The 25725-nt window shown below is 36.8% G+C and overlaps 1 protein-coding gene across 1 annotated transcript in view; it reads right to left on the bottom strand.

Annotated features, from left to right (window-relative positions):
• Nucleotides 1-12158: 12158 nt before the first annotated feature.
• The window catches only part of TMPRSS12 (transmembrane serine protease 12), a 39096-nt gene continuing 25529 nt past the window's right edge, over nucleotides 12159-25725 (bottom strand). Inside the window, exons 4-5 of the mRNA XM_022571494.2 lie at nucleotides 16508-16650; nucleotides 12159-12717 (exon numbers count right to left, since the gene is read on the bottom strand). Coding sequence (XP_022427202.2) covers nucleotides 12466-12717; nucleotides 16508-16650 — 395 coding nt within the window. The 3' untranslated portion in view covers nucleotides 12159-12465. The remainder of the gene's footprint in view (nucleotides 12718-16507; nucleotides 16651-25725) is intronic.

Genomic DNA, 25725 nt, shown 5'->3' with positions numbered 1-25725 from the left:
GTTTAAATATTTGGGGCTTTCATAGGTATCTACGTATATTGATTTCTAATTTAATTTTATTGTCACAGAACATACTATGTGGGCTTCAATCTTTTGAAGTCTATTTAAATTTGTTTTATGGCCGAGAATATATTTTTTCTCAGAAAATGGTCCCTGTTCATTGAAAAGAATGTGTATTCTGAAGTTGTCAGGTGTAATGTTCTATAAATGTCAATTAAGTTAAGGTAGCTGAAAGTGTCATTCAGATCTTCTGTATTCTTATTATTTAGTTGCTCTGTCAATTATAGTGAGAGATGTCTTACATCTACAATTATGATTGTGAATTTGTTTTTCCCTTTAGGTATTTCAGTTTTTGCTTCATGTATTTTGAGACTCCATTATTAGGCACAAATACATTTATAATAGTTGTAGCTGCCTGATATATTTCCTTTTCATCATTATGAAGTGTCCTTCTTTGTTTTTAGTGTCTATTTTTGTCCTGAAGTCTATTTCGTCTGGTATGTATTTAGCCACTCCGTATGCTTTCTAATGTTTCCTCTTTCCAACTTTATTTTTTATTGGAGTATAATTGCTTTACAATGTTGTGTTGGTTTCTGCTGTACAATGAAGTGAATCAGCTATATGTATACATATGTCCCCTCCCTCTTGGACCTCCCTCCCACCCATCTAGGTCATCACAGAGCACCGAGCTGAGCTTCCTGTACTCTATAGCAGGTTCCCACTAGCTATCTGTTTTACACATGGTAGTGTACATGTATCAATCTTAATCTCCCAGTTCGTCCCACCCTCCCCTTCCCCCACTGTATCCACATGTCTGTTCTCTACGTCTGTGTCTCTATTCCTGCCCTGGAAATAGGTTCATCTGTACCATTTTTCTAGATTCCACATATATGCGTTAGTATACGATATTTGTTTTTCTCTTTCTGACTTACTTCACTCTGTATGACAGTCTCTGGGTCCATCCACATCTCTACAAATGACCCAATTTTGTTCCTTTTTATGGCTGAGTAATATTCCATTGTATATATATACCACAGCTTCTTTATCCATTCATCTGTTGATGGACACTTAGGTTGTTTCCATGTGCTGGCTATTGTAAATAGAGCTGCAATGAACATTGGGGTACATGTGTCCTTTTGAATTATGGTTTTCTCAGGGTATATGCCCAGTAGTGGGCTTGCTGGGTCATATGGTAGTTCTATTTTAGTTTTTTGAGGAACCTCCATACTGTTCTCCATAGTGGCTTTATCAATTTACATTCCCACCAACAGTGCAAGAGGGTTCCCTTTTTTTCCACGCCCTCTCCAGCATTTATTGTTTGTAGATTGATTATGGCCATTCTGACCGGTGTGAGGTATTACCTCACTGTAGTTTTGTTTTGCATCTCTCTGATAATTAGTGACGTTGAGCATCTTTACATGTGCCTCTTGGCCACCTGTCTGTTTTCTTTGGAGAGATGTCTATTTAGGTATTCCATCCATTTTTTGATTGGGTTGTTTGTTTTTTTGATATTGAGCTGCTTGTATATTTTGGAGATTAATCCTTTGTCCATTGATTTGTTTGCAAATATTTTCTCCCATTCTGAGAGTTGTCTTTTTGTCTTGTTTATAGTTTCCTTTGCTGTGCAAAAGCTTAAGTTTAATTAGGTCCCATTTGTTTATTTTTGTTTTTATTTTCATTACTCTAGGAGATGGGTCAGAAAAGATCTTGCTGTGGTTTATGTCACAGCGTGTTTTTCCTATGTTTTCATCTAAGAGTTTTATACTGTCTGGTCTTGCATTTAGGTCTTTAATATATTTTGAGTTTATTTTTGTGTATGGTGTTAGGGAGTGTTCTAATTTAATTCTTTTACATGTAGCCGTCCAGTTTTCCCAGCACCATATATTGAAGAGGCTGTCCTTTCTCCATTGTATATTCTTGCCTCCTTTGTCATAGATTAGGTGACCATAGGCGTGTGGGTTTATCTCAGGGCTTTCTATCCTGTACCATTGATCTATATTTCTGTTTTTGTGCCAGTACCATATTGTCTTGATTACTGTAGCTTTGTAGTATAGTTTGAAGTTGGGGAGCCTCATTCCTCCAGCTTCATTTTTCTTTCTCAAGATTGCTTTGGCTATTCGGGGTCTTTTGTGTTTCCATACAAATTGTAAAATTTTTTCTTCTGATTCTGTGAAGAATGTCAGTGGTAATTTGACAGGGATTGCATTGAATCTGTAGATTGCTTTGGGTAGTTTAGTCATTTTCACAATGTCAATTCTTCCAATCCAAGAATATGGTATATTTCTCCATCTGTTTGTGTCATCTTTGATTTCTTTCATTAGTGTTTTATAGTTTTCTGAGTACAGGTCCTTTGCCTCCTTAGGTAGGTTTATTCCTATGTATTTTATTCTTTTTGTTGCAATAGTAAATGAGATTTTTTTCCTTAATTTCCCTTTCTGATCTTTCATTGTTATAGGAATGCAAGAGATTTCTGTGCATTAATTTTGTATCCTGAAACTTTACCAAATTCATTGATTAGATCTAGTAGTTTTCTGGTGGCATTTTTAGGATTTTCTGTGTATAGCATCATGTCGTCTGCAGACAGTGACAGTTTTACTTCTTTTCCAATTTGGATTCCTTTTATTTCTTTTTCTTCTCTGATTGCTGTGGCTAGGACTTCCAAAACTGTGTTGAATAATTGAGGCGAGAGTGGACATCCTTGTTTTGTTCCTGGTCTTTGTGGAAATGCTTTTAGTTTTTCACCATTGAGAATGATTTTTGCTGTAGGCTTGTCATCTATGGCCTCTATTATGGTGAGGTAGGTTCCCTCTATGCCCATTTTCTGGAGAGTTTTTATCATAAATGGGTGTTGAATTTTGTCAAAAGCTTTTTCTGCACCTATTGAGATGAACATATGGTTTTTATTCTTTAATTTGGTAAAATCGTGTATCACATTGATTTGCATATATTGAAGAATCCTTGCATTCCTGGGATAAATCCCACTTGATCAGGGCGTATGATCCTTTTAGTGTGTTGTTGATTCTATTTGCTAGTATTTTGTTGAGGATTTTTGCATCTGTGTTCATCAGTGATATTGGTCTGTAATTTACTTTTTTTGTAGTATCTTTGTCTGGTTTTTGGTATCAGGGTGATGGTGGCCTTGTGGAATGAATTTGGGAGGGTTCCTCCCTCTGCAGTTTTTTGGAAGAGTTTGGGAAGGATAGGTGTTAGCTCTTCTCTAAATGTTTGATAGAATTTGCCTGTGAAGCCATCTGGTCCTGGACTTCTGTTTGTTGGAAGATTTTACATTACAGTTTCAATTTCATTACTTGTGATTGGTCTGTTTATATTTTCTAATTCTTCCTGGTTAAGTCTTGGAAAATTGTACCTTTCCAAGAATTTGTCCACTTCTTCCAGGTTGTCCATTTTATTGGCATATAGTTGCTTGTAGTATTCTCCTGTGTTCCTCTGTATTTCTGTGGTGTTAGTGGTAATTTCTCCTGTTTCATTTCTAATTTTGTTGATTTGTGTCCTCTCCCTTTTTTTTCTTGATGAGTCCAGCTAAAGTTTTATCAATTTCGTTCATCTTCTCAAAGAATCAACTTTTAGTTTTACTGATCTTTGCTATTGTTTTCTTTGTTTCTGTTCCATTTATTTCTGCTCGGATATTTATGGTTTCTTTCCTTCTGCTATCTTTGGGTTTTGTTTGTTTTTCTTTCTCTAGTTCCTTTAGGTGTAAGGTTAGATTGTTTATTTGAGATTTTTCTTGTTTCTTGAGGTAGGATTGAATTGCTATAAACTTCCCTCTTAGAACTGCTTTTGCTGCATCCCATAGGTTTTGGGTCATCATGTTTTCATTGTCATTTCTTTCTTTGTATTTTTTGATTTCCTCTTTGATTTCTTCAGTAATCTCTTGGTTATTTAGCAGCACACTGTTTAGCCTCCATGCGTTTGTGGTTTTTTTTTTTCTTGTGTTATGCGGGCCTGTCACTGTTGTGGCCTCTCCCATTGCGGAGCACAGGCTCCGGACACGCAGGCTCAGCGGCCATGGCTCACAGGCCCAGCCGCTCTGCGGTATGTGGGATCCTCCCGGACCGGGGCACGAACCCGCGTCCCCTGCATCGGCAGGCGGACTCTCAAGTACTGTGCCACCAGGGAAGCCCCTGTTTGTGTTTTTTACAGTTCTTTTCCTGTAATTGATTTCCAATCTCATAGTGTTGTGGTCACAAAAGATGCTTGATATGATCAATTTTCTTAAATTTTCTGAGGCTTGATTTGTGACCCAAGATGTGATCTTTCCTGGAAAATGTTCCATGTGCACTTGAGACGAAAGTGTATTCTGCTGCTTTCGGGTGGAATGTCCTGTAAATATCAATTAAGTCTGTCTGGTCTATTGTATCATTTAAAGCTGTGTTTCCTTATTCTGTCTGGATGATCTGTCCATTGGTGTAAGTGGGGCGTTAAAGTCCCCCACTATTATTGTTACCGTTGATTTCCCTTATGTATTGAGATGCTCCTGTGTTGGGTGCGTAACTGTTTACAATTGTTATATCTTCTTCTTGGATTGATCCCTTGATCATTATGTAGTGTCCTTACTTATCGCTTGTAACAGTCTTTATCTTAAAGTCTATTTTATCTGATACGAGTATTGCTACTCCAGGTTTCTTTTGATTTCCTTTTACATGGAATATATTTTTCCATCCCCTCACTTTCAGTCTGTATGTGTCCTGAAGTGGGTCTCTTGTAGACAGCATATATATGGGTCTTGTTTATGTATCCCTTCAGCAAGCCTGTGTCTTTTGGTTGGAGCATTTAATCCATTCACATTTAAGGTAATTATCGATATGTATGTTCCTATTACCATTTTCTTAATTGTTTAGGGTTTGTTTTTGTGGGTCTTTTTCTTCTCTTGTGTTTCCCACCTAGAGATGCTCCTTTAGCATTTGTTGTAAAGCAGATTTCGTGGTGCTGAATTCTCTTAGCTTTTGCTTGTCTGTAAAGCTTTTGATTTCTCTGTCAAATCTGAATGAGATCCCTGCTGGGTAGAGTAATCTTGGTTGTAGGTTTTCCCTTTCATCACTTTAAATATATCCTGCCACTCCCTTCTGGCCTGCAGAGTTTCTGCTGAAAAATCAGCTTATAACCTTATGGGGATTCCCTTGTATATTATTTTTTTGCTTTTTGCATGCTGCTTTTAATATTCTTTCTTTGAATTTAATTTTTGTTAGTTTGATTAATATGTGTCATGGTGTGTTTCTCCTAGGGTTTATCCTCTATAGGACTCTGCACTTTCTGGACTTGGGTGGCTATTTCCTTTCCTATGGTAGGGAAGTTTTTGACTATAATCTCTTCAAATATTTTCTCAGACCCTTTCTTTTTCTCTTCTTCCTCTGGGACCCCTATAATTTGAATGTTGGTGTGTTTAGTGTTGTCCCAGAGGTCTCTGAGACTGTCCTCAATTGTTTTCATTCTTTATTCTACTTCTCGGCAGTTTTTTCCACCATTCTATCTTCCAGCTCACTTATTTGTTCTTCTGCCTCAATTATTCTGCTATTGCTTCCTTCTAGTGTATTTTTCATTTCAGTTATTATGTCGTTCATCTCTGTTTGTTTGTTCTTTAGTTCTTCTAGGTCTTTGTTAAACATTTCTTGTATTTTCTCGATCCATGCCTCCATTCTGTTTCTAGAAATTTTGGATCATCTTTACTCTCATTACTCTGAATTCTTTTTCAGGTAGGTTGCCTATTTCCTCTTCATTTATTTGGTCTTGTAGGTTTTTACCTTGCTTCTTTGTCTGTAACATATTTTTTTGTCATCTCATTTTTTTTGATGGGTGGGACTGTGTTCCTATCATACTGGTTGTTTGGCCTGAGGCTTCCAGCACTGGAGTTTGCAGGCAGTTGGGTAGAGCCAGGTCTTGGTGCCGAGATGAGGACCTCTGGGAGACCTCACTCTGATTAATATTCCCTGGGGTCTGAGGTTCTCTGTTAGTCCAGTGGTTCAGACTTGGTGCTCCCACCACAGGAGCTCAGGCCCAACCCCTGGCCCGTGAACCAAGATCCTGCAAGCTGCACAGCATGGCAAAAAAAGAAAAAAAGGAGCAGAAGAGTAGCAAAGTATAAAAAATAAAATAGGGACTTCCCTGGTGGTCCAGTGGTTAGGAATCTGCCTTCCAATGCAGGGGATGCAGGTTCAATTCCTGGTCTGGGAACTAAGATCCTACACGCCTTGGGGCAACTAAGCCCACGTGATGTAGAGCCCGTGTACCACAACAAGAGAGCCCGCATGCTGCAACTACTGAACCCATGCGATCCGGAGCCCTCGCACCAAAACTACTAAGCCCACGCACTCTGGAGCCCATGCTCCACAACTAGAGAGAATCCTGTGCGCCACAATGAAGATCCCACATGTTGCAACTAAGACCTGGCACAGCCAAATAAATAAATAAATAATTTAGAAAAAATTAGAAAACGAACAGATATATTAGAAAACATAAAAATATAAATGAAACAACAACTGGAAGGTAAAACAGGACCACAATAACAAAAAAGAAAGGCCAGAAAAGGCCTTGGCTCTGGGGGGTAGGGTAAGGTGGGGGATGGGGCCTATGTTCAGGACCCATGCAGCCGGAAAAGGCCCTGGGTGGTGGGGGCAGGGCTTAGGCTTAGTGTGGCCAAATGGGGCCCCAGAGTGCCTCCAGCCTCAGAGTGTGAAGGATCAGGCCTGGGACCTCAGCAGGCTCCCAGGCATCCGAGTGGGCGGTGAAAACGCTAGCCATGTTCCCCTCCAATCCTCAGAACTCCCGAGGGTCTCTCCCTGTTGATCCCCTCACGGTGAATGGGCCTCTCCAGGCATGGGAATCCCTCCCCTTCCCCAGCTTCCCCTCAGGGGCATGGGTCCCATCCCGCCTCCATTTCTCCTCCCCCCTTGCTCCCCTCCATGTCCTACCCGGTCTCTCGGGGGTTCCTTCTGTCCCCCTGGGTGTCGAGGTCACCCACCATCGTCTGGTAGTTGCCCTAGTTGTGAGGAGATGCGAACTCCATGTCCTCCTACTCCGCCATCTTGACTCTGCCCCCGCTTCAATCTTTCCTCTTTCCAACTTTAAATTTTAACCTATTTGTATCTTTATATTTTAAATGCATCTTGTAGACAACTTCAATTGGTTCTTGCTTTTTACCTAGTCTGATAATCACGGCCCCCCAATATTTTTAATATATTAAATTGTGGTAAAATATACAAAAAATGAAATTCACAATCAACCATTTTTAAGTATGCAGTTCAGTGACATTAAGTACGTGCACATTGTTGTGCTACCATCACCACCATCCATCCACAGACTCTTTTAATCATGGAAAACTCTGTACCAGTTAAACAGTAATTCTCCATTTCTCCCCCTTTCCCCAGCACCTGACAACTACCATTCTTTTTGTCTCTATGAATTTAACCACTCTAGATACCTCATAGAATTGGAATCATACAATATTTGTCCTTTGTGACTGGCTTATTTCTCTTTACATAATGTCCTCAAGGTTCATCCATGTTGAATCATGTGACACGATATCTTTCCTTTTTAAGGATGAAAAATGTTCCATTGTATGTGTATACCACATTTTGTTTATCCATTCATCTGTTGATGGACACTTGGGTTGCTTTTGCATTTTGGCTATTGTGAGTAATGCTGCCATGAGCATGACTGTGCAAATATCTCTTCAAGAGCCTGCTTCCAGTTCTTTCAGTTGTATACCTAGAATTAGAATTGCTGAATCATATGGTAATTCGTTTTTAATTTTTCACCCTACGGTTTTCCATAGCAGTTGCACCATTTTACATTTTTACTAACAGTACACAATGGTTCTCCACATCCTAATAAACACCTGCTTTTTTTTTTTAAATAGTTGTATTTGCTACTAAGATTGGGATAAGGCAAAGCTCTCCACTCTTACAACTTCTAGTCAACATTGTACTGGAAGTCCTAGACAGTACAAAAAGCAAGAAAAAGAAATAAAAGTCATGTAGAAAGAAAAAATAAAGCAATTCTTATTCACAGACACGATTATATATGTGGAAAATCCTAAGGAATTTACAGAAAAGCTACTAAAATTATTTAGTGAGTTTATTAGCAAGGTCATGGGATACAAGGTAGACAGATATGACTAATGGTGTTGATTGGAACAATTGGAAATTGAAATTTAAATAAACGTCATTTAAATAGCACTAAAACCATTAAATATTTGGAGATAAATTTAATAAAAATGTGTATACAATAAAAACTACAAAAGATTGCTGAGGGAAATTAAAGACTTTATAAATGGAGTGATACACCATGTTCATGAATCAGAAGGTTCAATATGATTAAGATGTCAGTTCTTCCCAAATCAATCTCTAAATTTAAATTCAATTCTAATAAAAATCCCAGTAGGCTTTATGTAAAAATTAAAAGCTGTTTCTAAAATTTCTATTAAAATACGAAGGATCTAGAGTAGCCAAAAACAATTTTGAAAAAGAAAAATAAAGCCAGAGGACTTAAACTATGTTATTAAAATGTTACAGTTATGAAGACAGTGTGTTTTTTGTGTAAAGATAAATATATCAATCAGTGAAATAGAATAGAGTCCAGAAATACACCTACCATATTTGGTCAATTAATTTTTAACAAAACTGCCAAGGTAATTTGATGAAGAAAATGGTGGACTTTTAAACAATGACGGAAACAACTGAATATCCTTACATAGAAAAATAAACTGCAACCTTTACCTCGTTTATACAAAAGTTAACTCAGAATTGATCACAGACCTAAACGTAAAAGCAAAAACTTAAAACTTCTAAAAAAAATAGAAAATCCATATGACGTTCTTTTAGGCAAAAATTTTTAGGACATAAAAAGCACAAGTCATACATATAAGCTATATATCATATCCATTGTGATGTTGAAAAAAGGAGAAGAGAGAGGAAGAAAGCTCTTTTTTGCAGAAAAATGCTAGGTAATAAATGTAAAAAGAATGAAAAATCAGGAGATCAGCATTTTGAAACCCTCAGTGAAATAGTTGACTTGAGCAAGGATCATCAATGGATTTTTAAAACCATTGGGTATAAATTTGTTGAGGAACAGGATATTTGTATGGGTTCCAAGTATCCTCTCAAAGGTTACTTATTATGAAGGGAAAGAGTATCTTTACAATAGAAAAATATGGTGACTATCACTTTGTTCAAGATAAAAGTGACAGATGATCAAACAGAGTATCACCTATAATGGGACAAACTGACATTGTGCGTTTTGATGGAATACAGTAGGAAATATATTACCTATGTAGTATCCTTGTGAAAAACCTTTAATCTGACTCTTATCATGAGGAATTCTGATAAATTCAGAATGCAGCAGATTCTATAAGACAGTTGACTTGGACTCTCTATCACTGTTTTGAAAGACAAAAAAGAAAAAAAATAAGGACAGAGGAGACTATTTTAGATTAAAGGACATTGTAGAGACATGAAAAACAAGGCAAGGCATGGAATTTGGATATCCTGGAGTAGGGCAGGGACTATAAAAACATTTTTGAGACAGGAAAATTGGAATATAGACCCTATATTAGATGGTATTATTAAAGCATTGTTAAAATTCATTGGTGTGATAATGGTATTGTGATTCTTGTTCTTAGGAGATACATGTCGCAGTATTAGGGATAAAGTAACATGATGTTAGCAATTTACTTTCAGATTGTTAAACCAAAAAAAAAAAATGTATGTGTGGAGAGAAAGAGAGAAAATGTGCAAACAGGGCAAGATGTTAATATTTGGGGAATAAAAGTGGGCAATCATAGTACTCATCTTTCACCTTTTCTGTAGGATTGAAAAATTTAAAAATAGCTGGGATAAAATAATGCTTAAGAAGAGTTTGTAAAAATCCTCATTATACTAAGTGAAATAGGCAGGACTTATGGTAGCTATGGTAGCTATGGTAGGGCTATGGATGATTTTCTTTCTGCTTATTTTCTGTACTTCAAAAGTTTAATATGAGGATGTACTATTTGGAGAATTAGAAAAATAAAATAAATTAACATTTAAAATAATATACTTAAATTAAAAAAAAATTTTTAGACATTTTATTTCATTTCATTTCATCCACCCTGCATGGCTTGTGGGATCTTAGTTCCTCCACCAGGGATTGAACCCAGGCTATGGCAGTGACAGCACCAAGTCCTAACCACTGGATTGCCAGGGAATTCCCCTATTTTTATACAATTTTTAAAGGTAACTTTCCATTTACAGTTATTATGAAATATTGGCTATATCCCTGTGTTGTACAATATATCCTTGAACCTATCTTACACCCAGTAGTTTGTATCTCCCACTCCCCACCTCTATATTCCACCCCCACCCCCGCCAACTGGTAACCACTAGTTCTCTCTGTGACTCTGCTTCTTTTATGTTAAAAAATAATATAATTTAAAATTTGAGTTTATAAGTAGAATGAGTCCTTTGTTCTAGTAAGTTTTTCAGATGAAAGAAATAGGGTATTTATCTAATACATAATGATCTATATAATGAAAAGTGTTGTATGAATCATGGATGGGATACTAATGATCTATATAATGAAAAGGGTCGTATGAATCATGGATGGGATAATAATAACAGTAAAAACAGTAACCAGTTATTGAACACCTTCAATATATCAAGAATTTCATATAATCAACTTAATGAATCATTCACAACAGTGGTGCCAAGGAGGTATTAATAATTGTCCAAACTCTTACAGTGACCAAGTTAACAGAAAGAAATTTGAAACAAAGTCTACCTTAGATTCCAAAGTCTTATCTCTTGTGGTGGAGAGAAATGTTACATAACTGAATTCTGGTTGGCTGAAATAAGTGAACTAAGCTGGGGGAAAAGGTAAGAGGTTACAGACAGTAGCTCCTGCCTGATTAGAAAGGCAGACCCAAGCAGTAAGTAGGACGGACATACCTTTGAAGTGAAAAGCAAGGGTTTTTCCTCCAGTGCTGTCGATACATTTTAGAAGAGTTTCTTAATATCAACTAATATCCAGGGCTTATCAAGTGAATCTGAATGATAGTCAGGTAGAATAAACAGGAAATGACTAATGTATTATACTGATTGCTATGAAAGCATCACCAACTAATTCCTTATAAGACCTTGTTGGTGGATAAACTAGGGTCTCCTTCAAGAAAGAACAGTCAGTATCCCCTCAGTGTTGCTCATAAGTCTATAAAAATCAGTTTTCTAGGGCTTCCCTGGTGGCACAGTGGTTGAGAGTCCGCCTGCCGATGCAGGGGACGCGGGTTCGTGCCCCGTCCGGGAAGATCCCACATGCCGCGGAGCGGCTGGGCCCGTGAGCCATGGCCGCTGAGCCTGCGCGTCCGGAACCTGTGCTCCGCAACGGGAGAGGCCACAGCAGTGAAAGGCCCGCGTACCAAAAAAAAAAAAAAAAAAAAATCAGTTTTCTACCCCTTGAATGTTAAACCAGTAATGATCCCCAAGGGAATTAATTGATGGAAAACTCATGCTTTCAGTTAAATCCTGAAATTAGGTTAAAGCCAAGCAAAACAAAACAAAACAACAACAAAAATACATGATTTTAGCTGGTTGAATGTAAAAAAGGATGAGAAAATAATTATTTCTCCCTTACTGCATGGGTTCTCCAAAGTTTAAGGGAGATGTGAGTTGATTAATAGTAGATACTAAACCAGTCAATTTTTTCTTTTGTTTTATATAATCCATATTAAAGATTAGTCATCGTAAAGTTAATCCCAGGTTGGCATCCCTCCTTTCCCAGCATGCTCTTCTGTCACCTCTCCTCACAGTTAATTCCAGGGCCCAAGGAATACAGACCTTTAGCATGGGCTTCAAGAAAATAATGTTCAGAAAATAGGTTATAACGTTGCAAAAAAAAGTCACAGTATACATTTCTAAATAAAAAGTAAATTATTTGGGGGTGTTTGCACCACAATTCTCTCTTGGCACAGGAAAGGAAGTATTAATATTAAATAGCTTTAATTAGAATTTGAAAAATAGGCAAATACTTCTTCAAATATCCTTTGAGAACCAGAAACAAGATGATGATTCAAAAAAATATATATCATACAAACAAATGTTTTTGAATAAAATAAAATCTAACTTAAAACTAAGGTTTGATTAATTTAACAAAAGAACAACATTTTTAAAATTATTAACTCTTTATTTTGACATTTATATACATAAAGTATATATTTAACTGAATATTTTATACAAACTCTAGGAAGGTATTCCAAATGAAAAAGTATGATTATAAAGTACAACAAGATACATCAAGGAAGCACGTGATTCAGTGCCAAATTTATAATCACTTATCTAATATGTCACAATCCTTTTATTCCAGAAAATGTCCACATGAGGACTCTAAAATGGGCAATTACTTGTCAAAAGAATAAATGATTTTCATTATGCAGAACATGGAAAGGGACACGAGGCAAAATAAAGATTCTTCAGAATTTCTTTATGGAGCTGCTAGTAAGACAACAGAACCTAAGGCTACAAGGACCTGTCCAAGTAGAATATTTATATTAAATATGCCTTCATTGCTTGCCTGGTAGAAGTGATCTGTCAGCCACTTTTGGTAGAAGGATGGCCCACTATAGACACCAGGAAAATTTTTTCGACCACAGCCATATCCGTAACTGGTAATTCCCATTACAAAATATCGTTCATGTTCTGGTAAGTAGCACATTAATGGTCCACCACTGTCACCCTATTAAAAAATCCCAAAATAGTATTAGTTACTTCCATTAGTCCTTAAACAACAGTAAAGCTGAAATAAATTAATCACATTAATCATACATTTATATATATATTTTCAAAATACCTCCAGCTTATAAAGAGCCATAGATTTTCAGTTTTATATTCAGACTAAAACAGGAGGTATTCAGTCTGGCCTGGTGTTTAGAGGCACCGTATAGCTGGTGGATAAACTTCCCACCTGCATAGTTTTGAACCAGAATACTATAAATCAAATTGTTTGAACTTTTTAGTGCAGTTACTCAGGAGAAATATAATTTAGGAAGTGTGAAAAATACTGCAAATATTGTCTATTAGAATACTTCTGTTAATGCTGTGTGGGAAAGGTAGAACTAAGATATATAAAGGATTCATTTAGGGATGTGTGTGTGTGTCGTTTGCTAACTAGAGGACAGGAGTAAATTGGCATCTTGCAAGAGATGGCATCTTTCTAAGTGTTGACATTGGCTGGTGCAGGATAACAGGAATCAATGGCTAGTCCTTTTAATAGTATTACAAATAACAAATCTCTATCATGGTTTGTACAAGACTGTTAATGCACCGAAACACCTTTACTGAGGACTGTTAATCATTCAAAACAGTAAGGACACTGAGATAACTGTTTCAGTGCCTAAAGTATAAGGACTGTGTTTCTAAGGTGTTTTCAAATTCTCTACATAAGGTAAGCATTGAATAATTATTTTTGAAGGTAAGAATGTCTCACTTATGAATACAATTCATAAGTGAAAGTATGTAGATTGGATTCTTTCATTCAGCACGATTTTTAAGGAAAAGGACACAAGAAAGATAGACCCTGGACTGCAGAAATCAGAATGAGTAGGAAAAGATCAGAGCATGGGACACTGTTTGGGAGTGATGTGCTGGTAGATTTAGAAGCAGTGAAGAAAAGAGGAATAAAGAAAGATTCAAAAAGCACAAGGGACAAAACAAAAAATAGATAAATTGGACTCCCTAAAAAATCAAAGACTTTTGTGCTACAAATGATGACATGAGGAAAGTGAAAAGACAGTCCACAGAATGGGAGAAAATATTTGCTAACCATACATGTGGTAAAGGACTTGTATCCGGAATATGCAAAGAATGTTCGTGACTCCATAATAAAAAGATAAATAACTCAATATAAAAATGGGCAAAGGATCCGAATAGACATTTCTCCAAAGAAGATATACAAAAGACTAATAAGCACATGCAGAGATGCTCAACATCATTAGTCATTAAGTAAATACAAATTAAAAGCACCGTGAGATACCTTGAGATACCCACAAGGATGGCTATAATTGAAACTCTAATTCAAAAAGATATATGCACCCCAATGTTCATAGCAGTACTATTTACAATAGACAAGACATGGAAACAACCCAAGTGTCCCTCAAGAGATGGTTGGTTTAAGAAGATGTGGTATATATATGTACTATGGAATATTACTCAGCCATAAAAAAGAATGAAATATTGCCATTTGCAGCAACATGGATGGACCTAGAGAATATCATACTAAGTGAAGTAACTCGATAGAGAAAGACAAATATATATGTTATCACTTATATGTGGAATCTAAAAAAATAATACAAATAAATCTATATACAAAACAGAAACACGACTCACAGACATAGAAAATATATATAACTGAAAAAATATGTATATAACTGAATCAATTTACTGTATACCTGAAACTAATACAATATTGTAAATCAACTATATTTCAATTAAAAAAAGATAGATTGTAAGAAATGCTGTAAAGGATGTGGAGAAATTAGAACTCTTATACATTGTTGAGATGGCCAAAGAGCACATGAAAAGATGCTCAACATCACTAATTACTAGAGAAATGCAAATCAGAACTACAATGAGGTATCACCTCACACTGGTCAGAATGGCCATCGTCAAAAAAATCTACAAACAATAAATTCTGGAGAGGGTGTAGAGAAAAAGGAACCCTCCTACACTGTTGGTGGGAATGTAATTGGTACAGCCACTATGCAGAACAGTACGGAGGTTCCTTAAAAAACTAAAAATAGAACTACCCTATGACCCACCAATCCCACTCCTGGGCATATATCTAGAGAAAACCATAATTTGAAAAGATACATGCACCCCAATGTTCATTGATGCACTATTTACAATAGCCAAGACATGGAAGCAACCTAAGTGTCCATTGACAGATGAATGGATAAAGAAGATGTGGCACATACATACAACGGAATATTACTCAGCCATAAAAAAGAACAAAATAATGCTATTTGCAGCAACATGGATGGACCTAGAGATTGTCATGCTGAGTGAAGTAAGTCAGACACAGAAAGACAAATGTCATAGGATATTGCTTATATGTGGAATCTTAAAAAAAAAAAGGCACAAATGAACTTATTTACAAAACAGAAGTAGAGTCACAGATGTAGAAAACAATTACCAGGGGTTACCAGGGGATAAGGTGGGAAGAGATAAATTGGGAGATTGGGATTGACATATACACACTACTATATATAAAATAGGTAACTGATAAGAACCTGATGTATAGCACTGGGAACTCTATACTCTGTAATGGCCTATATGGGAAAATAACCTAAAAAAAAAAAAAGAGTGGATATATGTATATGTATACTGATTCACTTTGCTGTACACCTGAAACTAACACAGCATTGTAAATCAACTGTACTCCAAAACAAACAAACAAAAAAAGAACTCTCATACATTGCTGGGTAAAAATGTAAAATGGTGCAGCCACTTGGGAATACAGTTTGGCAGTACTTCAAAATGTTAAACATTGACTCAGCAGTTCTACCCCTAGGTGAAATTTCCAAGAGAAGTAAAAACATACCTACACATGGGCTTTCCTGGTGGCGCAGTGGTTGAGAGTCCGCCTGCCGATGCAGGGGACACGGGTTTGTGCCCCGGACGGGGAAGATCCCACATGCCACGGAGCGGCTGGGCCCGTGAGCCATGGCCGCTGAGCCTGCACGTCCGGAGCCTGTGCTCCGCAACAGGAGAGGCCACAACAGTGAGAGGCCCACGTACCGCAAAAAACAAAAACAAAAAAACCTACACATAAAAACATGTACACAAATGTTTATAGCCACGTTATTCATAAAAGCCAAAAAGTAGAAATAGCTCAAATGTCCATCAACGAATGAATGGATGAATAAAATGTGGCATATCCACACCATGGTATATTATTTGGCAATATATCAATGCATGCTATAATAGAGATGAACCTTGAAAACATGCTAAGTAAAAGAAGCCAGTCACAAAAGACCACAAATTGAATGATTCCATTCATATGAGATTTCCAGAATAGGCAAATCTCTAGATATTAGTGGTTGCCTAGGGCTAGGGGTAGGTGAGAGGAGAATGGGGAGTGACTCCTAATGAGTAGAGTTTTTAGGGGCGGGGGTGACAAAAGTGATCTAAAAATTAGATTATGGTGATGGTTGCACTATTCTATAAATATACTAAAACCCCACTGGGTTGTACACTTTAAATGGGTGAATTGTATATATGTAAATTGTATCTCAATAAAAGTGGTAATGGAAAAAAAGATTCAAGGCAAATTTTGATTAAGGTTGACCATGGTTGTAGAAACCAAGGAATCAGGCAAGCAAGACGATTTGGATTGTTGGAATAGTTAAAAAAGGAGAAAAACAATTTAGACTTGAGAATTAAGACTTCACCAGAAAGTGATCAAAGGACTTGTTCAAGTTCCGTTCTGTCTTTAGAAAGTATTTCTAAGGAAAATTATTTGGTCTTACCTTGCAAGTATCAAAAACTCCATCTTCATCACCTGCACAAAATGAAGTATAAGGGATTATATCCCCATAACTCTTGTCAGAATTACAAAAACTTCGAGAAATATAATGCACTTCTGCTTCGTGTAATTTTTTTGTAATATTACCTATTAACAAAAAAATACCAATAAATTATTTTGGAGAGCAGACATTTTGACAGCAATATAAAGTGTTCCTGATGAACAAGTTTTCTTTCCATAGTGCCTGATTGAACAGTTATGTAAAATTGTATCCATGTATGTATGTATGTGTATGTATGTATGCCTAGAAGGACTGTGAAAGAAAGTTCACCAAATCTTAATGACAGTTATCTCTAGATAGTAGGAATTTCAGGTTACTTTTGTTACCTTTGCTGTCTTGTATTTCTTGGAGGTCTCACAGCAGGATCTATAGCTTTTCTTAAATAAAAAAAAAAAGGGTATTTATTTATTTATATTTTATTTTTGGCTGCATTGGGTCTTTGTTCCTGCACACGAGCTGTCTCTAGTTGCAGCGAGTGGAGATGCTCTTCATTGTGGTGTGCAGGCTTCTCATTGTGGTGGCTTCTCTTGTTGCAGAGGACGGTCCTAGGTGCGTGGGCTCAGTAGTTGTGGTTCACAGACTCTAGAGTGCAGGCTCAGTAGTTGTGGCAAACAGGCTTAGTTGCTCCGCGGCATGTGGGATCTTCCTGGACCAGGGCTCGAACCCATGTCCCCTGCATTGGCAGGTGGATTCTTAACCACTGCGCCACCAGTATTTATAGCTTTTACAAAGTAAAACTATATAAAAATTGTCAAGGGCGAAAGAGGTAAATGCCGAGGTCTATCTTTCTTATGTTGTAAGCTGTGAATAATTTTAATTAAATTTTTAATGATGCTAAAGTCTTGAAGGATGTTGAATATGAAAATAAAACAGATTTTTAATTCATGCACTCCCCTAAATCCCCTGCTAATTCCTGAACATAAAGTGATTCTTTGCTACAGAAAAGATAGGAAAATATAAGAACACTTCAGGTACTATTAAAGGACAGATCATTTTAAGGTTTATCCATAGAAAAGCTACTGTAACAGCAGCACCTCTTCTCATCAGCCTGTCTCAGAGTTACAGGTGTCACATGTGGTAGCTGAATATTTTGTGTGCCCCACATTCTTCCCTAGCTTTTCAAGTAATAGACATTTTACCCTTAGCTGCAAGTGGGTAAATGACCCAACTGTTCCATTCACAGAATTCCATTCTCCTGGTTGTGCTTATTGGTCTAGAGGTGACTATATTTGGTATAAAGCTAGCCAATTGGAATACTTATCCAGCATTTTAATTTTATTTTATTTTAGCAATATAGAAATACTTTTAATATCTTAAGTGAAAAATAAGTACATGAAACAGAATGCAGGCTATTATGACAGCTATATACAATTATGTAGAGAAGACCGAAAGGAAACATATAAAATCGTTTGTAACTTATTTAATGATAGTGGGATTATATATTTCCCCATCTATTTTTCAAATATTCTGCACTATTGTTATAATGTTTTAATAATAAAAATGTTAAATCAAAGATTATTAATAATATTCTTCACTTATTTCCAGTATGGCTGTAATGTTGGCTGTAAATATGAAACTTTCTTCCACACACCAATATTTTCAAGAATGGCATATTCTCATGCAGTATGTTTATCCAGCATTTTTTTTTTTTTTTTTTTTAGGCGGTACGCAGGCCTCTCACTGTTGCGGCCTCTCCCGTTGCGGAGCACAGGCTCCGGACATGCAGGCTCAGCGGCCATGGCTTGCGGGCCCAGCCGCTCCGCGGCACGTGGGATCTTCCCGGACCAGGGCACGAACCCATGTCCCCTGCATCGGCAGGCAGACTCTCAACCACTGCGCCACCAGGGAAGCCCATATCCAGCATTTTTAAACTGGAGCTTCCAGAGAATAATCTGTTTCACCCTAGTCACATGACTGTTTAGCTATAAATTCAAATCAGTCTGCAGCCATAGTTCCAGACTTATGAGGACAGGCAGCCTGAGAAAGTAAAGTCAACATACAGAGAGAATAGGAATAGGAAATAGAAATTAAATATGTCTAATGGCATCCAGAGTCCTGGATCAAGGCTCCTAGAGGCCAGCCACATTTCTGCGCTTTATTTATTTATTTATTTATTTATTTATTTATTTATTTATTTATTTATTTATTTATTTATTTATTTATTTATTTATTTATTTTGCGGTACGCGGGCCTCTCACTGCTGTGGCCTCTGGCGTTGCAGAGCACAGGCTCCGGACGCGCGGGCCCAGCGGCCATGGCTTACGGGCCCAGCCGCTCCGCGGCATGTGGGATCTTCCTGGACCGGGGCACGAACCCGCGTCCCCTGCATTGGCAGGCGGACTCTCAACCACTGCGCCACCAGGAAAGCCCAATGCACTTTTTAAAAAAATAATTGAAGTAGTACTAGCTGTATATAAAAAATATATATATATAACATATAAGTTATAGAATACAATAATGAAATGAACACTTGTAAATCTACCACCCAATTTATGAACAATACTAATCCAGTGTGGTATCGGTATAGGGCTATTCAAAATAACCAGAGATTTTCAAAGTGAATAGGACAGAGAGCCTAGAAGTAGATGTCTGGGTTTTCTATTTTGTTCCACTGGTCACTTAGAATATTCTTGCACAAATACAACACTGATCAATTACCATAGCTTTAGAATAAACCTTGATTTCTGGATGGCAACTTCTCCAACATTGTTTTCTTCCATAGGAGTGTCTTGGCTATTCTTAGGTCTTTTAGAATGAGCTTTTTCATTGTCTTAACACTCATGTTAGGGTTTATCGTAACCTGGTGCTTTTCAGTTTTTCAGATAGAATTGATATCTTTTTTTTTTTAAATAAATAAATTTATTAAAAAAAAACAACAACAGTAGAAACGCACCCTTGCATGGAAGGAAGTCCCTGATATCACATGAAATAGTAATTCAGAACAGTCTGTGTGATTCTGTTTATGGAAATGATGATAATATATGATTATTTTTATAGAGGAAAAATCTGGAAGACACATCCACCTTGATAGTTTTATCTCTGGAGGAACTTTTTTTTTTTTTAGTATTAGTTGTTTTTTTTGTTTGTTTGTACTGCAGGTTCTTATCAGTCATCAATTTTATACACATCAGTGTATACATGTCAATCCCAATCGCCCAATTCAGTACACCACCATCCCCACCTCACCACGGTTTTCCCCCCTTGGTGTCCATACATTTGTTCTCTACATCTGTGTCTCAACTTCTGCCCTGCAGAACAGTTCATCTGTACCATTTTTCTAGGTTCCACATACATGCGTTAATATACGATGTTTGTTTTTCTCTTTCTGACTTACTTCACTCTGTATGACAGTCTCTAAATCCATCCACGTCTCAACAAATGACTCAATTTCGTTCCTTTTTATGGCTGAGTAATATTCCATTGTATATATGTTCCACAACTTCTTTATCCATTTGTCTGTTGATGGGCATTTAGGTTGCTTCCATGACCTGGCTGTTGTAAAGTGCTGCAGTGAACATTGGGGTGCATGTGTCTTTCTGAATTACAGTTTTCTCTGGGTATATGCCCAGTAGTGGGATTGCTAGATCATATGGTAATTCTATTTTTAGTTTTTTAAGGAACCTCCATATTGTTCTTCAGAGTGGCTGTATCAATTTACATTCCCACGAACAGTGCAAGAGGGTTCCCTTTTCTCCACACCCTCTCCAGCATTTGTTGTTTGTAGATTTTCTGCTGATGCCCATTCTAACTGGTGTGAGGTGATACCTCATTGTAGTTTTGATTTGCATTTCTCTAATAATTAGTGATGTTGAGCATCTTTTCATGTACTTCTTGGCCATCTGTATGTCTTCTTTGGAGAAATGTCTATTTAGGTCTTTTGCCCATTTTTGGATTGGGTTGTTTGTTCCTTTAATATTGAGCTGCATGAGCTGTTTATATATTTTGGAGATTAATCCTTTGTCCGTTGATTCATTTGCAGTATTTTCTCCCATTCTGAGGGTTGTCTTTTCGTCTTGTTTATGGTTTCCTTTGCTGTGCAAAAGCTTTGAAGTTTTATTAGGTCTCATTTGTTTATTTTTGTTTTTATTTCCATTACTCTAGGAGGTGGATCAAAAAAGATCTTGCTGTGATTTATGTCAGAGTGTTCTTCCCATGTTTTCCTCTAAGAGTTTTATAGTGTCCAGTCTTACATTTAGGTCTCGAATCCATTTTATTTTTTGTGTATGGTGTTAGGGAATATAGATTGACATCTTTCTGATAACTGAGTCCTCCTATTGAGGCATAAACTATACCATTTCGTTTACTTAGATATTCTTTAATGTCTTTTTTAAATGTTTCCAGATTTTTTCTATAAACGGCCTGCAATCTTTTGTTAGATTTGTTTTTAGCTACCTAATCATTTTGGTATTATTGTATTTGTTGACTTCCATTATCTTTTGTTACCAAGAATTGTCAAATACCCTTTATTCAGATTCACCAATTGTTTACTTTTTGTCACACTGCACTATCATTTGTATGTGTATGTGTATAAATTTTTCTGAATCAGTTAAGAGTGAATGGCTGACATTGTGCCCCTATACCCTTAAATACTTCAGTGTGTACTGCTTAAGAACAAGGACTCTTTTATATAACAACAGTACATTTATCAAGATCAGGAAATTTAACACTCGTCCAATACTATTATCCAATTTAATCTCCATGTATTTTTAAATTTTCCAGCTATCTTTCTGTTATTGATTTATAGTTTAATTTCATTGTTTATAGTTTATTTCTAACCATTGCTTTGCTTTCTGTCTCTATGATTTGCCTATTCTGGACATGGCAGCATATAAATGGAATTACACAATATGTGGGCTTTTGTGTCTGGCTTATTTCACTTAGCATAAGATTGTAGCAGGTATCAGTACTTCATTCCTTTTTATGGCTGGATGATATTTCACTGTATGAATATATCACATTTTGTTTACCCATTTATCAGTTGATGGACATTTAGATAGTATTCTTGTTTTTGCAATTATGAATAATGCTACTGTGAACATTCAAATACAGGTTTTTGTGTGGACATATGTTTTCATTTCTCTTGGGTATCTACCTAGGAGTGGAACTGCTGAGTCGTAAGGTAATTTATATGTTTAAATTTTTGAAAAACTGCCAAAATGTATTCCAAAGCAGCTGCACCATTTTATATTCTTACTAGCAATGTATGAGAGTTCTAATTTCTTCACAACCTCATCAACACTTGTCTAACTTTTTGATAAGTCATCCTTGTGGGTGTGACATCTGTTACTTTTAAAATTACATTTTCTAACTACTGATAGTGTATAGAAATGAAATAGATTTTGGTATATTGCTTTTATATCTGGCCACTTTACTAGACTCTCTTAACTCCAGTGGATTATAAATTCTTTTTTAATATAATGACATCATCTGTGAATAATGAATGTTTTGTTATTACCTTTCTAAGTCATATGTCTTCTGCATCTTTTTCTCGTGTTTCTGTACCTGGTAGAAGCTCTACTAAATATGGAATAAAAGTGGTGATAGTGGGGGAAATCACTGCTGATTTTAAAGGAAATGTTTTTCTGTAGTAATGATGTTTGCTGTAGAGGTAGATAACCTTTATCAGGTTAAGAAAGTTTCCTTCTATGTCCAGACTTATGAGTTTTTAACAGTGTTTCTTCAGCACTATTGAGATAATCATGGTGTATTTTTTAATCCTTTAATCAGTTAATATGGTGAATTACATTAAGAAACTTCTAATATTAAACCACCCTGAATTCCTTAGATCAGTGGTCCCCAAACTTTTTGGCACCAGGGACCACTGGTTTTGTGGAAGACAGTTTTTCCATGGAACGGAAGCAGTGGGGGGAATGGTTTCGGGATGATTCAAGTACATTACATTTATTGTGCACTTTATTTCTATTATTATCACATTGTAATATATAATGAAATAATTATACAACTGACAATAATGCAGAATCAGTGGGAGCCCTAAGCTTGTTTTCACTTGCCATTCATGATAGGGTTTTGATATGAGTCTGCAAGCAATTGATTTATTATGGTCTCTGTGCAGTCAAACCTGTCTGCTAATCTGTATTTGCAGCCGCTCCCTAGCGCTAGCATCACCGCCTCAGCTCCACCTCAGATCATCAAACGTTAGATTCTCATAAGGAGCACGCAGACTAGATCCCTCGCATGCGCAGTTCACGGTAGGGTTTGCACTCCTCTGAGAATCTAATGCCACCGCTGATCTGACAGGAGGCAGAGCTCAGGTAGTAATGTGAGTGATGCAGAGCGGCTGTAAATACAGATGAAGCGTGGCTCGCTTACCCGCCGCTCACCTCCTGCTGTGCAGCCCGGTTCCTAACAGACCACGGACCGGCACCAGCCTGTGGCCCAGGGGTAGGGGACCCCTGCCTTAGTTAAACTCACCTCGGTTATGTGGAATTCTGTTTATACTATTCTTTTTTAAAATTAATTAATTAATTAATTAAATTTTTTGTTTATACTATTCTTGATAGATTTGGTGTGCTAATAATTTGGAATGTCCACATTTATGATACTGGCATTTCTTGTACTATACTTACTTAATTTGGGCATCAAGATGATTATTATCCTCATACACTGAGTCGGGGTGTGTTCTCTCTTTTTGGATTCTTTATGAAGATATTTATATAATACTTAAATAATTGCTGGTAATTATGGTTGACTCACTTGTTCTGAGTTCTGGTGTTTTATTTTTGAAAAAAATTTAATTACTGATTAAGTTCTTTTACTGTTTAAAGGACTATTCTTATTTAGTTAGTCAGTTTGGGTTAGTTAGAATTTTCTAGGAATTTATCCATTTTGTTTTAAGTATTAAAATTGAGAGCATAACATTGTTTAGAGTATTATTTTAAAAAAAACATTTATTTATTTATTTAGGCTGTGCCGGGTCTTAGTTGTGGTGTGTGGGATCTTCCTTGCGGCATGTGGAATCTTTTAGTTGCAGCATGTGGACTTCTTAGTTGTGGCATGTGGACTCTTAGTTGTGGCATGCGGGATCTAGTTGTCTGACCAGGGATCAAACCCAGGCCCCCTGCATTGGGAGTGTGGATTCTTACCCACTGGACCACCAGGGAAGTCCCTAAAGTATTATTTTTTAACTCATAATATTACTTATATTTGTGCCTTCTCTCCTTTTCTCATCAGTCTTACCAGGGGTTTGTGGTTTTTTCAAAGATCTAGATTTTGGCCTTGTTGGTCCTCTTTTTTTCTGATTTTATTTTATTTTCATTAATTGTTGTGCTTATCTTTATTTCTTTTCTTCTGCTTTCTATGGGTCATGTAATATTCTTTTAACCTTTATAAAGGTGGACATTTAATGTATAACATTCAGCCTTTCTTCTTTATTAGGCTGAATATTCTAGGTCAAATATTCGCTCTTCCATATGGCTGAACCTAAAAGTTTTAAAGCTTTATTATTTTTATTTTATTTATTTATTATTTTTGGCTGCATCAGGTCTTAGTTGTGGCATGCGGGATCTTTGTGGAGGCATGTGGGATTTTCCGTTGTGGCGCACAGGCTTCTCTCTAGTTGTGGCGTGCGTGTTTTCTCTCTCTAGCTGTGGCAGGTGGGCTCCAGAGCACGTGGGCTCTGTATTTGCAGCACGTGGGCTCTCTAGTTGAGGTGTACTGGCTCGGTAGTTGTGGCGCGTGGGCTTAGTTGACCTGCGGCATGTGGGCTCTTAGTTCCCCAGCCAGGTATCGAACCCGTGTCCCCTGCATTGGAAGGCGGATTCTTTACCACTGGACCACGAGGGAAGTCCCTAAAGCTTTAAGTGTCCCTTTATGTAGCACCTTAGTTGCAGCACTGAAGTTTTGCTATGTGGTGTGTACATTACTATTCAGTTATAAGGATTTTAGATGATTATGATTTCTTCTTTGATATAGGAGTTATTTAGCAGTATATGTTGAATTTTCCAAATGTGTGGTTTGAAAAAGTTTTTTTCTCATTTTTTAAAAAGCTTTATTGATGTTTAATTTACATAGCATAAAATTCTCACAGTGTAAGCACGCAGTTCAAAGATTTTTGTAAATTTATACAAGCCCCACATCTAATTTTAGGATACTTCCTTCACTCCAAAGAGTCCTCCTCCCGTGCCCATTTGCAGTCAGTTCTCACCTCCAGCCCCACACTCAGGAAATGATGGTTATGATTTCTGTCTGTGTAGGTTTTGCCTTTTCTAGAAATTTTGTGTAAACAAATCAGTTGGTCATAAATATAAGTTGGGTTTTTTTTTTGGACTCTGTATTGTGTTCCATTGATCTCTGTGCTATTTTTAAACAACCAGCACAGCAGAAATACAAAGGATCATAAGAGACTACTACAAGCAACTATACACCAATGAAATGGACAACGTAGAAGAAATGGACAAATTCTTAGAAAGGTACAATCTCCCAAGACTGAACCAAAAAGAAGTAGAAAATCTGAATTACCAGTACTGAAATTGAATCAGTAATTTTAAAACTCCCAACAAACCAAAGTACAGGACCAGATGGCTTCACAGGTGAATTCTACCAAACATTTAAAGAAGAGTTAACACCTGTCCTTCTGGAAACTATTCCAGGAACTTGCAGAGGAAGGAACACTTCCAAACTCACTCTGTGAGGCTCCATCACCCTAATACCAAAAGCAGATGAAGATATCACAAAAAAAGAAAATTACAGGCCAGTATCACTGATGAACATAGATACAAAAATCCTCAACAAAATACTAGCAAACAGAATCCAACAATACATTAAGAGGGTTATACACCATGACCAAGTGGGATTTATCCCAGGAATGCAAGGATTTTTCAGTATCCACAAATCAATCAATGTGATACACCACAGTAACAAACTGAAGAATAAAAACAATATGACCATCTCAATAGATGCAGAAAAAGCTTTTGATAAAATTCAACATCAATTTACAATAAGGACTCTCCAGAAAGTGGTCATAGAGGAAACATACCTCAATGTAATAAAGACCATATATGACAAACCCACAACTAACATCATACTCAATGGTGAAATGCTAAAAGCATTCCCTCTAAGATCAAGAACAAGACAAGGATGCCCACTCTTGCCACTTTTATTCACCATAGTTTTGGAAATCCTAGCCACAGCAATTAAAGAAG

Source organism: Delphinapterus leucas, chromosome 11, assembly GCF_059928025.1.
Source record: "Delphinapterus leucas isolate spDelLeu-1000000601 "Yukka" chromosome 11, BTC_Dleu_Yukka2, whole genome shotgun sequence".
Classification (NCBI taxonomy): domain Eukaryota; kingdom Metazoa; phylum Chordata; class Mammalia; order Artiodactyla; family Monodontidae; genus Delphinapterus; species Delphinapterus leucas.
Note: the sequence above shows the minus strand (reverse complement) of the source record. Positions and strands in the feature narration are given on the sequence as shown.